The 14928-nt window shown below is 42.3% G+C and overlaps 1 protein-coding gene across 1 annotated transcript; it reads right to left on the bottom strand.

The window, feature by feature from the left end:
- Positions 1 to 864: 864 nt before the first annotated feature.
- On the bottom strand, positions 865 to 14900 carry ERLEC1 (endoplasmic reticulum lectin 1). The gene is made up of 14 exons (XM_037405477.1): positions 14676 to 14900; positions 14038 to 14142; positions 12687 to 12767; positions 11704 to 11781; positions 11494 to 11557; positions 9507 to 9547; positions 6863 to 7086; positions 4292 to 4421; positions 3708 to 3869; positions 3006 to 3065; positions 2393 to 2517; positions 1912 to 1989; positions 1640 to 1715; positions 865 to 1259 (listed from the first exon to the last, which is right to left on the bottom strand). Exons 1-14 carry the CDS (start codon positions 14826 to 14828, stop codon positions 1188 to 1190), a joined length of 1449 nt encoding a protein of 482 aa, XP_037261374.1. The 5' UTR covers positions 14829 to 14900; the 3' UTR covers positions 865 to 1187.
- Between the last annotated feature and the right edge of the window lie 28 nt (positions 14901 to 14928).

Raw genomic sequence — 14928 nt, 5'->3', positions numbered from 1 at the left:
AAACAAGCCAGCGGTGTCGCACCTGGTAACAGCGCCGAAATGGCTTGCTGCCAGCCCCACGGTATTCCCAGGGAAGAAAATAGGCGAGGGTGTGCTGGCTACAAACCACTGGTTTGCAAACTTTTCTTCTTAGCTATTTAGAAACTCCCATTTTAGAAATACAACGGAGATCTACAAGGGTCTCATCTTTCTTGGGAAACTGTGACAAGGCTGATCAAATATAAAGGGTTCGAACAACCCCCCTTCTTAACGTGACAAATGTACGTTGCCAGCAGACTAAAACTTCACATGCCTGCACCAAAAATCTTAACTGGTTGTGAGGTGGGCGAGCTACCGGAAAATGGACCTCCAGCCAGATACTGGCTGTTAAGAGGCCTCTGGGATGTACCCAGTCCTTGTCACCAACAAGGGAACCACTCAGGTGCACGTGGCTGAATCCAGCCAAGCGGGAGCTTAGAGGTCTAACTCATATTGACAACTCTGCCACCAAAAATGCTGGCTGTTTATCACTAGTATCATACCTTAGCATCCTTAGAAGCAAAACAGCAAGTCTGACTGACGTCAATGTTTAGCAAAATAAATATATTAAGATAAACCCTACAGCATTAATAGAAAAAAAAAAAAAAAAAAAAAAAAGGTCCTGGGAAGCAGCCCAGGCTGGGAGAAGAAATAACAGTTGAAGGGGTAAGGGTAAGGTAAGGTACCAGGAGAGAACCGTTCCAAGCAATCAAACGGAGGTACCATTTGTGCCAGGACAAAGCGAGGAATGGCAGCAGGACAATTATTAGCAGTGTGGCGGCTGCTGAAGGCTCCTGAGCACAAAGTGTCGGTTTCACTTCTTCAGTTAGCAGGTGAGCTCCTCACTCAAAGTTGGACCTTGTTTATTTTGCCTTTTTGAAGTTGGTAATTTCTGTCTTAATAATGATGACGATGACTGTAGAATGTGTCATACACAAGTCGAACAGGAAGTGCAAGACAAGATTTTAATCATTAAAAGTTTATCAATAACCTCTTATATACACATAGTTATACACAAAGTGGTTCACGAGTCCCTCGTCTTACAGAATTCTGCTGGTGAGGTTGGTTGGCTGAGAGCTGCTTTCTGTCATCTCACAGACGGCTGTTAATGTGGAAAATGCCGGCGGGGTTGCTGACAGGTATGGCTTGCTTCGTGGGCTTCCTGGTCTTTAGCTGGGCACTGAGAGGAGCCCGTACTCGTCTGCTGTATCCAAGATTTTACAGATGACTGGAGACTCCACCTTGAATGTAAGAGATCAAAACGTTAATGTCTGTCCAGTCATCAATACACTTTTACAAGAGATTGCAACAGAGATGGTGAGATGAAGGACGGGGATTGCAAGAGGCACAGTACTCCAGCCATGCTTTGTACAGTTTAGTAAGGGCTTTTTACTGTTGGGTGTGACCTCTGTAGCATATTTACAGTGTAACGAGCGTAACTTTCTCCAAGCAAAAGCAACGGAACAAAGCAGTGTGTGTTCAGCAGCTACATCTATGTGCTGCAGCGCGCCACAGGACTGTTTGTGAAGAGGCGCTGAAGGAAGGGGCTATTTTAAACGTGCGCCTGGAGGCATCTACGAGCTAGCACCTGAGCTGCGGGAGTTCAAGCATGTCTACATACCCCAAGGATGTATTGGCAAGAATGAGGCTCTAACATGTATATGGTCACAGCATGAGGGGAATCAGATTCTTTACATCTGAAAACAGAAGAGAAATTCTGTAGCATTCAGCATGTATTAAGTACGAAACTAAAACGTATTTCCCTAGTATCTATAGTGGTTTTACTAAGCTAACAGCCATTGCTTCCTGAGCTTTATGAAGACAACAGAGTTTTTCCCTCTGACACAGGAAGCAGAGACGCAAAACATCAGTTTACTAAAAAAGTTAACTTACTTCAATTTCACAGTCACCTGCCTTGGCTTGTCTGTTAAGTCACAAACATCTCCGTTTCCATAGAAATGAGACACCATCCTGCCACAAAAGATTGGAATGGAAAAGTTTGGAAATACTAAACACAATTCTGAAGCATGCAGCTACCCCCTATGATACTGTATCTCATCATTCTTCACATATTTAACTCCAATATACAAACACATGCTGTATTTTCAGTTATTGCAGAAGTAAACAGTTGTTCACTATTGGAAGATTTTTCTTTGTATGATATCCAAAGTGCTGAATTACCTTTTCTGATGTTGTGTGTTGATTAGGGAGAATATAAAAATATCTGTACACACTGCTCTTGTGGATCTATTCATAAACTGCACATTCCTGCACTGCGCAAGTGGGCCCTGGCATTTGTTCTTCTCTATCACAGGTATGAGACCAGTTCAGGAAGAGCCAGCCAGAGCAGCGATCATGGTGGCACCAACCGTACCTAACTGTCTGCGTGCCATCTTCTCGGAGATAGTAGGTTCTAGCAGCATTCTTCCTGGACCACTCAATGTGTTCCTCCTTGTTCCACGTACCCACCACCACAGAAGTCTTGCCACTTTCCTTATCCTAAAAAAAAGAAAAGCTGGTAATTACACCTTGTATTATATGATTAGTAGTAAGGATATGTTAACGACATATAGAATGTCATTTCTAGAGCAAGTCTGCTGCTGTCAACATAACATGTTCTTGCATTTGGGACAAACTAGGACTAATCTTGCATTAGGGTCAAGGGTCAAAGTTGATGGTCTTTACAACCAGCCACCCAGGCTGCGTGAGCTGGTAAGAGTGTTTCAACGACCAGACGAGCCTTCCCACAAAAGCATCCATGTTTTTTAGCTTTGATTATCACTCTGCTCTACCTGACATGGCACCTACCTCCCCCTGCATAAGCTGAGGCAGCACACAGAAGACTTATTTTCTGAAATCCCACTTCTTAAACCCAAGATGTTATCAGCCAAGGAAAGGATGCTTCTTTTTTCAAACTGTAGACAGATTCTGTAACTCTTCCCCCCCACAGCCATCTAGTGGCAGAATATAAAACTATTTAAACATACCTCATGATACTGATGAACATATTTGCCATAGCAGAATTCGTACTTCCACCAACCAACACCCTAGGGAGAGTTATAATCTCAGCATTAAAACAAAACCAACCCCCCCAAACCACAACATCCATTTCCCTCCAGACCCTAAACCACTAGCTAGTTTAGCTGTAAAGCCCCATGGGTATTAATTAGGTATGTTAATTCAAGGTTTGCACTGAGAGAAAACGTCTTACTAGACTGACATAAGCAAGGGATCGAATAAATAAGTTTAAGCAGGGACTCTTGGAAAAGACATGTAGGACCAAATTTCTTAAACTACTTGTAGGCCCCCTTATTTGTCTTTTAAAGAAATACTTTTCCCTTTCAAGGACAGGGAAAATTTCAGATGCCTTTTCCTCTGCTGGCTGTCCTCTTGATAATGAAAAGGAAAAAAAAAAAAAAGTCTGATAAAACTTAACAAAATTGGCACTGAATGATTCTCACCATCTACTTCATTTCACTGCTCTAAATCGAATTTCAAAGAAAGGCTGATGATATCTTTCTGGCACAGACCCCAGTATATAAGCCTTCCCTGTATCAATGCAGGGAAAGGCAATTATTAGGGGTATAAGAATGCAACTGTCAAGATTCATGGAGAAACTAAACAAATACATAAGCCAGTATGTGCGATTAAGGAGTAGCTATTTTATTACACATCACTTTATTTCTCACCCCATGGAAGCAGTAGGAACCACTAAGAAATTCCTTTATAAGTTGGTCATCGGTCAGTTTGGAGATGTGGGTTGTTCCCACAGTTAATAGTTGGTGGCTTCCAACAGCAACAGGCTTATGAATGGAAGAAAATTTCTCTTCTTTTGTTGAATGCATTTCTTCCTGAAATTAAAGTATACCCAAATACACCCGCTTAGATTTTATAAGCCACTTGCAAAGTCTTACAAAGTACATGAAGTTACTTAGCATTAGGAGAAGTAGGCTGCAGTATGAAAGCATAGTCATTGCTTTCACTGCCTTCAGCACAACTGAAAAAAAGATCGGAAGTAAAAATCTTAACATGTTTGTAAACTGTAGGCTACAAAGGCAACAAAAATTTTAAATTAGCAGCCCAGACATATTTGCTTTGTTTTCTTTCCAAACAAGGCAAGTTATAGATGATTTCAACAAGCTTAAAGCTCATTTGAAAGACTGACACAGTCTTATAAAGTTGGGTAAAAGAACTTACTCCATGGAACTGAAAGTTGCACATGTTCCAACGCTGAAAATAAGTATTTTTCTATTTGAAGTTAAACAAATCCTACCTCCTTAACCCTTCTAAAAGGCATCTTCATCATTTCTTGCTGTTTCTCCAGCTGCTCCAGATTATGGGGTTTAAGTGGTGATCCTGGCAGAGACTGGCAAAAGATGTCATTCACTGGGGAAGCCCTGAACCTGGCCAAACAAGTCAGCAACACATCACTTACTGTGCTTTGTAAGTAAAGACATACTTTTTTTTTTCCCCATCACTGTAAATTTCCGACTGAGCCATGCTGAGGTACATATTTTTCTTCTCTCTTGCTCGCACCATCTCAGCCATAGCTACACTTTCTTACAACTGATGTAAATACGCTTTTTGCCCAGCATAGTCTCGCTCCTAACGCTGCCAGGCAACTGGCAACAGTCTAACCCCTCTTTGTCAAAGTTGCGTATTAACAGGCAAACTGCATTGTACGTGTACCATGAGCGCAGTGTCACGGCTCCACAGAGCTCTCAGAAGCTAGGAAACGACAAAGGTGAAACTTGATAGAATCACAGAATCGTTTACTTCTGATAGATGTAGTTCCTACATAATTAAAATAGCATGTTCTTTCTTATATTACCTGACATGTATGGCTTTTCATACTGCATATATACCCATTATTCCTTTACCTCTCTCTTCATGAGCTATGTCTGCAAAAAGCAGCTTATTACAGGAAAGGCAAAGCGAAAAGATGAAGCAGAGCTAACACAGCTTTCCCCTTAGTCTACACAGATCAAGGCCTCATTAAAACACCAAATATCCCTTAACAGAAATAGTAAAGTAACATCAAAATGAAAATCATACTGATAAATGACATGTTTGTACAGCCTTCACTGCTCGTCTCATTGAAGAGGCCCTCTTTAGACAAAGCTTATTTACAAAATACATGTGCAGATACCGCTTCAGAGGCCAAGTGGCTTTTTGCAACGTCCTCCTAGGAACTCTGTAATACAGCAGTAGTTGTGTAATAATCACCGCTGTAGTTAAAACAGTCTGAAAATGTTTCCTAAATAGTAACCACACTCTAGATTAAATAAGCCCGGTACCAAAGAAGCCTAGTTTTATCTGAATTTTATTTGAACATGAGGACTAATAGTTACAGTACACTTATATTGCTTTGTACTGCCTTCCTCCCCATCCCCAGTTCCCACCAATTTCAAAAAAGTCAAATTGTACCCAAGTAAAAATGACAACTAGAACTACTGGATATACTTTTGGTAACTTAATGCAAGTGCATTATTGGGTAAGAAAATGGGTGTAGAGGAAAAGCACGGTGGTGGCAGTACTGCCCAGTGCTGTCTCAGGAACACATGGCAGGAAAATGCACTTAACATGAGGTTTGTTTGTTGTTACCTCCACTGACAGAAAGCAGCGTTTCCAGCCTGCTATCTCCACCCATCTTTATTTATATTTATATATTTATAAGATGACGTAAGTGGAAGAATAAAGATCTTGTGTGTTTATTTTAAGTATTTCCTGGCCAGGAAGCCTTCCATTCCTTCCATTTGGAAGGAGGTAGCAGCTCAAGATTTTATTGTTATCAACGACAGGACAATTTGCCTGTGCACTTTCTATTTTTCTACTCATCCAGTAAACAGATAATAGTGCAACAGACAACATAGTATTACCAAACCCGTCTACATGAGAAAATTTATAATTGATAATAAATATTTAATGATAGTCTAAATTATTTACTCTAACTGGCAAGCGTTTCTAAAATGCACAACTGAGGATTTTGTCCTCTAGACTTTGTTGCCCGTTTCAGAACACTGATTAAACATTCGCTTGTTCCGACATCTGCGTACATGGGAAATTCAGAACTCCTGTCCGTTATTTCCCCCTTCATTTGCATATCATATTCCCTTTGCAATTCTGTTTACACCCCTTGAAAGGTCAAAAATCTATACTGTTGAGACTAAGGGCATCCCTTCGATGCACGGTACAATTCAGGGAAGGGGGGCGCGGGGAAGAACCCTAAACTTGATTTTTGGAAAATAATGCTGCAATTATGAATTCTTCGTATGAAAATGACTTATAGAGCTGAAGGTTAAGGCAATGAGGCAGGACAGAGACAGACAGGAGCTCCTTAAGTTGGGAGTACCACTAAAACATTATGGTTACGGCTGAAGACCATACTTCTGTTGTCTGAAATGAGGGAAGTTGAAGTCCATGCACACATGTAACACACATACACACAATCCACAGTCTGTGAATACCATGAAGATGATTGCCCCAAGACACTCAAATCATAAACTAAAAGGAGACAGGGTGTTCTTAATCTGCCTGCAGCCTTACTGCCCTAGTTTGTGTTTCTGCAGAAGGACAGGCCTAGAAACTTACCTGTCAAAAATAAAGTTATAATTCCCATCTGCTTCTCATATGGGAGCAATCACCAGAGACTTACAAAACACAAACACTATGCAACTTGACAGCAAAACTTAAGACCTGGCAAAACTGCACTTGCCGAAGTACGTACAAGCATCACAGCTCTGTACCAGAAACCACAGCTGGATATATGACTTACAGAAACACACACATGCATGGAAATTGATGAAAATTTGAAGTGATGTCAGCCAAAATTGGAGTGCCATACCTATATTTAGGATGGTTGCATAACAGAGGTGTCAGTATAACCACTTCGTATTCACAGGTTGTAACTTCTGCTACTGAAAGAATCTCATGCTTAGCTTCTGGATGACAGATGTACATCACTGTACTCGATCTGGGTAGGTTTTGTCTCAAGCTACAAGGTGTGCCATTTCCCATTTCTACAGGATAGTATGGGGTCATCTGCCCTTCTATATTTTTTGTAGGTATCTAGGTGAAAGAAAGTAGAAGTTAAGAATCACAGCAAAGCTCCTTTGACTCTTCTGAAACAAAAAATATTATTACACTGTGCAGTCAGCGTTACTGGATTGAAACCAGCCCCTGTGTAGTTACTTGGTGTCTCTGCAATATCTGAACGTGACTGGTTTATTACCTCCAGCACAGCCCCGCAAAAACGCACCAAGCCATGCGAGCTCCAACTGCAAAAGCAGCTGGTTCCTCTGCACAGGCTGCCTGATGTTTTGGTTCTAAGAAGGCTTGCCAGCTGAGTGCAATGTTTTGGAAGAGCACCAAGCCAGCTGCGTTCACCCTGCAGTCTAGGAAATGGGGAGATGTGAGTAGCTCCACCAGGCTCAGGTCAGCTCTGGCCAGGCATGGTGCTTTCACTTCTTGGAGAATCTAAAAATGCCCCTACAAAGTCATCCCAATACCTGCATTACACCTCTCAGCACACCCAGCTGGGGTTGTTCCTTACCCAGAGCATCCCACACTACCTGTTGTCGTGGCTAACAAAGTTAATGATATATAGGAAGTAAATCCCACTTTTGTACACACTTTAAGTAAGCTCACTTCAGACTTGTTCCTTCGTACTTCCTTCGTCCTTCATCCAGCTTCCACTTAAGAAACTGATTCCCCAAACCGGCCGAAGTCCCTCGCCTGGCTCCTATCTTGGAGGCTGCTAAAGTTCCTGGATACCAGAAGTTCTGTTTGTGCAAAAGCCACACTGAACCCACAAACTAGACCTTCTTTTACCCATGTTGCTTGAGCTAGCAAACGTTTTCAGCGCGCAACAGATCAGGCCCTGCACCAAAAGGCCTTCTGTGGTTGGGATGCTAACCTGGGGATCTGAGACCCTCCTATCTCTCACCTGCTTTCGTTTTCAAACTATGTTACCCTGTCACAGGCCACTGACTCTCTCCTCCCTAAAAACTTCTATCGTGAATGAGGCAATGAGACATTCATGAGTTTAAACAATTAACATGCCACAGCTTAATTGCTCAGGTGCTGCTTGGCTTCCAGTCACTTATCCACTCTATACTTCAATATTAAAAGGTGGGAAATTCAGATATATTCTGGCTGCGTACAGAAGAGCTGACCAAAAGGGTTGCAGCATCTTCTCTTTCTATCTTTCTGAATTAAACTACTGACTTTTCCTTAAAAACTGAAAAATTATACCTATGCATTTCACTGAAGGTAACTGTTCAAGAAATCTAAATGGAGACACCTGTTTGCACACAACAGAAAGGCACCCCAGTAGGACTGAAGATAAATCTCTAGTCACAGCAGGTTTTGGTTACTTTAGGCACCACCCAGCTGTGTTATGTATTCTTTCCCTTTCCTGACTGGAGATTCCACACAAATTGCAAGTCTAAATTCTTTATGGACTGAAACCAAGACAGTGTATGTACCTCATAAATACTGTCCAAAAAAAAAAAAAAAAATATCTGTAAGATTCAATCTTCTCTGAAAATACAAAGGAAAAGTTACACGACAAAGCACCTAGTTTTCTTTAATTTCCAAGAGCTATAACTGCCACTGCCATTAGAACAGGCCAACTTCCGACTTCCGTCTGCTCCCCCATCTACCTCCGACAAGCTTATCAGGCATGTGTATCTTCTGAGATCCACTGCAGAACCACCACTCGGTGCTATTTAAATCATCATTACAAAGAACATGCACACAAAAAAATTAATTTCAGAATTAAAATGAAGGATAACTGGAAATAAGGTAGGCGCATGCCTGTCCACAGGTCACATTTCTAAGGATAGCTGTTGCACCAAACTACTCATTCCGTGTGCTTAGAGAGACTGCACGGTCTGAAAAATTGCTAATTCCAACTCCAGCATGCTTCAGGTACTTTCATTGTTTTGCTATAAAGTTAGTAACTAAGAATTGAGTTCTGGGGTCTAAACAAATGGAAAAGTTCTCTAATGGAAAAGGGAAGCACAGAGTTGTATGGGATTGATCATCAAGTCAGCTAAGAAATTTTTTAGGGATTTTGTGCTGTAGGATTTTGTTAAGCATTTCTCCCTACCCAAAACACACGGAAGTGTCATTAAGGGAATTGGGATTTCTAATGTAGCTAGAAAAATAACTGTTGCCAGACCATAATATGACTTTGTGGTTATATTTATTCTCTTCATAGAAAAGGAGTGTGTAATTCACCTCATTTAAGTTCAAGATTAGCGTAACTTTAATGTAAGTAAGTAGAAGGGCAAGACATTCAACTAGCTAGTCTAAATAAGCTTTCTGAGCTGGGACGGGTCATCAAAAGTGCAAACAGTGCAGCTCGGGAACAGAGCTTCTGGTTTTGACACTCATTTTGGTAGGCAACTAGTTACCTCATCTCATCATACATAAACTACCTCTACTACTGACGGCAAAAGTCAAAATAGATGTTTTTTACTTGCCTCTTTTGCACTCTCTTTAGGATTTTCCTTCTTTTCTTGATCTAGGGAATAATTAAGAATGAGGTAAGCATATAAAGTCTGTGAACTTGAAATAAAATGAAATTATATACAGCAAAGTTCGTATGTTTTGTGTACTCGCTAGTACTTGTATATACACCACATTTCAATTTCATGAACCTGCAGGTGCAAAAGAGGAAAGAAAGGAAATAAACAGTGATTTGGGGTCCAGAGGAAACAGAACAAAATGAGAGCCTTAAAGCAATTTTGAGTCTGTAGGACAGGCCAAATCCAGCCCCAGCAGCACAGGAAGGCCGGTCAGGGCAGCAGGACATGTCACTCCTGTTCTTTGAGGGGTAGCTGACTACGCTTTTCAAAGTGAGCAAATTACAGGCTGGGACAGTAAACAGGCAAGTACTTCAGCCCACCCACTAGCCAGCCTCAGAGGGTACACTCATAGGAAGAGGTGAGGCCAGACCACATGCCATGCTAACGATCATGAGAGCAAACATGGTTACAGGGCAAGGGTGGCAAGCTGTCACAGGTGAGAGCTATCCGTGGCCTTCCGAACTGCTTCAGGAGATAGTCTGGACTCCATTCAGAATCAGGTGAGCAAAAGGCCATTCGGCTTTGCCATCACCCGTTCAGCTGCTCCAAGTTTACTGTATGACGCTTGTGGATTCAGCTCACAGTGCTTTGAAAAACATCTGTTATTTTTTAAGAGAAGTAATGTGAATTGCTGTATAGGAAGCACAGACAGAATACAGTCTGCCACCTAAGCAGAAAGGACAGAGGGACAACATCCCAAAATACTCAGATATGACGACTTGAAGTATCATCACATGTAACTTCCACATCTAGCCCCACAAAAGAATTGGTTAACTCAAACTGAACATTTTGTTTTCTGTCCAGCAGCGTCTAGGGAGAACAAGGCATTTCTGCACAGAATTAATGACAGCACAAACAAGCACTGTAACTCGCTAAGAAAGAAATGCCAAACAATGCAGTTTCTGAAGCTGTGTTTCTTTTCAGGACTAAGATATCTAACTGAAGGCTGCAGGCAGGAATTCAAAGGAATGGGATTAATAATGCTAAATTCCCTCCAAGACTGAGGTGTTCAAGTTAATCGCTGTTAGGAAGAGAAAAAACAGTGGTGCCCGCCTTTTACATACTAGCCTAGAATTAAAAAACACACAAAACGCCCCAACCTAGATGATGGGTTCTTAATATTGTTTCTATCAGCTCTGATGAATGAACACTTATAGTCTGTGGATTTTCAAGAGTTCTTTGGACTAATATACTACTGAAGAGCTCAGCCAGGAAAGCAGATATTGGCAGGTGCGACCACAGAACTTCCAGCATCTACTATAATTTACAGGCAAAAAATGCAAGCGCTCAGAAAATTAGTTATTCTAAACTGCAGTTTGAGTTTGGGGCTCAGCTACCTAATTTCCACCAAAGTCCCACTTCAGGCACTTCAGTATTGCTCAAGATCTGCGCCAGGATCCCTAAAAAAAGACTCTCAAACAGTTCCAGGGATCACATCTACCTGCAAAAGTAAGCGTTCGGCTTTGCAGACTGTGTTTTATTTCAGAAGAGCAGAGCCCAAGATGTCCTGTGCACTCTGCCCTCTGCTCACAGGTTGAAAGACATTTCTCCTCACCCAAAAAGAGTGGCAACAGGCTGTATTATCAAAGTATGGCCTGTCATATATTGGTTCCATTTCTTGTATTACATTATTTTATTTCCCTGACACTAATTATTGCAGATTAGTGAATCTGATCAATTCGACAGCATGGCAAAACTGACAGGATGGATGCAAATGCGAGGTGCTAAAAGGAATTAATTAAAACTGATACATTTTGTAGAAAATGAGTAAATTCTGTTCTATTACACTGGGAATCAGTTTTCTACAGTGTATTTCTCAGAAAGTAATAACTGAAAACCAAACAATTAATTAGCATCAGCAATAAAATAATCTAAGACAAACCTGGTTCTGACAATGGGTTCTTTATCATCATATTCCCCAGATAGTATTCCTGGATGTTTATTTTCTACAATTAAAAGAAGTTAAAACAAATTTCAGTTACCATTTTCCATAGTTTTTCAAGTGTACAGGAATTCACGTCTTCTGGAGGAGTTAAGCATGAACACGCCAGTGGAAAAGGGGGTTCAGACTACTAAACTGTAAGAAGCCTACCTGTCCCGTTTCCTTCTCCTCGTGATATTGACGGATGTGTTTTCCATGGCAGACCTCGTAAGTCCAGTAAGATTCAATCTTAAAAACCAAACCAAAAATTTTTTTTAAGAAAGAAATCTGTTTAGCTGCATTACTCCCCATCCATACACCCCTCCCAAAAAACAGAAATCCCCCAAAATGTTGGCTTTTGCAGCAATGAAACGCAGCCCACGCAGGTGGACTGGGGCACAAAACTATAGCACAGTGCATGGTCTCTGTGTTCCCTAAGCATTTTGATGACATTCCAAATCAATACACCAGGCAAGGTTTCCTTAACTTTCACACAGATAAAACAAAGGAAAAAAATTAAATAAAACATAAAGACTAAATGTGCCCCCAAACCACTGGGGCTAAATGGCAGTGACTCAGCACAGACTGGTTTTGGCAACTGTCAAAGATAAGGGCCGTTTACCAGTTGTGCTTGACCCACTCCTCCTTCCTCAAGGACTCGTGTGGGATGTTGCATAGGTATAGTATCTGGCCACTGTCGCTGCCTCTGGTTCTCAGTACCAGCTTGTTTGGTATTAAGCTTGTAACGTAAGAGATGAGTCTGAACCAGGACAACAGTTGATGAAAAACTGGAAAACTTTCAGACTGTCTAAACACACTTTTGCTTTGGTCTTCTAACACTTTCTGAGAAATGCTCTTCATTAGACTGTCATAAATTATGGCTTGACTCCTGAAGTAAATATTTTAAATCCACGTTTTTAAACTGCTACTACAGCAACCCAGTTTATTTAATCCCAGTATCTTCAATTACACAGAATTTTATCGACAATACTAAGGATATAGTCATAAAGTTGTAGAGACCTTACTCTGGATCGAACTGGTACCTGAAAGTCTGAGACTCATTTATCCAAACAGTTTACTACACTAAACCTAAAAATGAACTACACTGTAAACTTCTGGTTAGCATTTAAGTTATCAACACAGAAGTAACATACTCTATACGAACAGCTACTTTGCTTAAATAGAGGTTCCAGCAATTCTCCTGGAGTAGGACCTTTATAGTCCTTTTCTTCTTCCTAGAACAGAAGGATATTTCATTACATTAACATTAACAGCAGTTTGCTTAGATAATACCCATTTGCAATAGTAAAAAACAAAATAAAAATTTTATCACAAAACCTCATTAATTTGTGCCCTGAAGGAGCTGTGTAGTGATTAGAAAAAGATAATTTAGTAAGAAGGGGCAAATAAAAGTCACAAATAAAGCAGTCAAAACAAAAGTTTTGTGGTTTGAAAAAATACACACGTGGGAAAAGAGTAGGAGCTCTCAACTTGCTCATGTCCAGAATGGCACCTTGGGGTGTGAAGAAGAACACAGCATCAACAATCTTTTAATTTGTTAGTCAATGCTGATGCCATACTGATGCAGTATACTTGGAACATCACACAGCTTTTATGTAACTTTAAAAAAATTAATCAAAAAAGCATAAAGCAATACTGTGGAAGATTATTTCTGCGTCTTTTTTTTGCTCTATAGTTGTGCATGCTATTGAAGAGATTTCCAAAGTTCTTCAGTACTAAAGATTTCTCACCTAGACTGAAGCACTCCATACTGTCAGTCAGTTAAAGGAGGAGGGCTGTGTCAAAACAGAGGCCCCTACCACAGCAGTACAGCTTGTCTGTGCAAGCTTTCACAGTATGAAAAAAATGAACCATTGGAGTAACAATCAATGATAAACCTCACCAAAGGCCTCCTCAATCCACCTTCCCTTGTACAAACAGCTGTCTTTATATAGGGGTTTTTTATCACTATTTAAGCCCCAAATTGTGCATTCAGATTTGCAACTGAGGAAGCAATGATGGAGAATAAAAATTACTGGTGGTAGAAGCACCATGGGGATAGCGTTTTCAGATACGGTGATCACAATAGCAGTGTTGACAAGTCTTAACAGTTGTTTACTGGCCTAGAATCTGACCACGTTACTTAAAATACAAGAATTTCACGCTCAGCGATAGACCTAGCAATGAACAGAACATTATTGCAATTGCTTGTTGCCAAATAAGATCATTCAGACTGGCCCCACTTAGTGCAGAGCTGGTAAGCAATACAAAGTGAAGGCATGTACCATAAACTGTGAAACTGTGAAGCAGTCTGTAGGTAATTTTCTTTTTACAAGGGAAAAAAACCCTCTTCATGAAGCATTCTGTGGATCATTTTCTCTTTAGGGGAAAAAAAACCCCTCTCTTTACTTTGGAGAGGAAAAAATAAATAAATAAAGACGTGAAAAGACACTGTAAAGGTTTGTCTATGGTTTATAATTACAAAAAAGACTTGACCAAACTCACCTCATTGCCACTTGCTATCAGTGGAAGTATACATTTATATTTTTCTTTGTCCACAGTGGTCATTATAATGTAGTTATCCTCTTTGTACAGGACACCAGTTGTAGGCTAAGGAAGCAAGCAACCTAGGCATGAGTCAGGTGGGGTTTTAACGCTACGTGTCACAGACATTCCCAAATTCCGGAGCGGTGGGGTTACCCACGGGCAGGCGGCCGGGCACTGCGCGGGCTCCCGTACCACAGCACCCGCGCTCCCGCTCCCAGTGCCCTGCCCCCCCGCCCGCGCCGCGCTCCCCCCGCACACGCTCCCCGCTCTTATGACAGACTTTTATTAAAAAATCACCCCCATAACCACCACATTTTGCTGCCGCAGCCCCTCGCAGGCCTCCGGGGTGGATTTCCCTGGGATCCCCCTGGGATCTCCCTAGCTGCCAGCCCCGGGCCGGGGCCTGGCGCTCCCCCTCGGGCCCAGCCCCGGGGCGATGTTACGAACACCCCAACACCCGTTTTTCCGGCGGGGCGGCGGGGGCTTCAGAAACAACCGCCCGGGTGCCCGGTCTGACCGGGCGGCCCCTCACGGCGGGAGACGCCCGAGGAGCGAGCCCAGAGCTCCCCCACACCCCGCGCCCCCGCGGTACCCACCAGGCTGAACTCGGCGCCGGGCCAGTTCACCCTGAAGGGGATGTCGTCGCTGAGCTGAGGGAGCGCTCGGCCGCCCTCCGCCACCGCCACGGCCGCCAGGAAGGCACAGAGCAGCGCCCGCGGGGTGGGCGCCCGGTGCCGGCAGCCCCTCATGCCGGCCGGCGGCCCGGGGCGGGAGGGCGGTGGGGCAGCGCCGGGCAGCAGCAGCCAGCGCCGCCGCCACGTCTGCTTCCGGCGGGGCGCGCCGCCGCCA

This window comes from Falco rusticolus, chromosome 12 (genome assembly GCF_015220075.1).
Source record: "Falco rusticolus isolate bFalRus1 chromosome 12, bFalRus1.pri, whole genome shotgun sequence".
Classification (NCBI taxonomy): domain Eukaryota; kingdom Metazoa; phylum Chordata; class Aves; order Falconiformes; family Falconidae; genus Falco; species Falco rusticolus.
The sequence above is the reverse complement of the archived record's forward strand: the minus strand, read 5'-3'. Positions and strand labels throughout refer to the sequence as shown.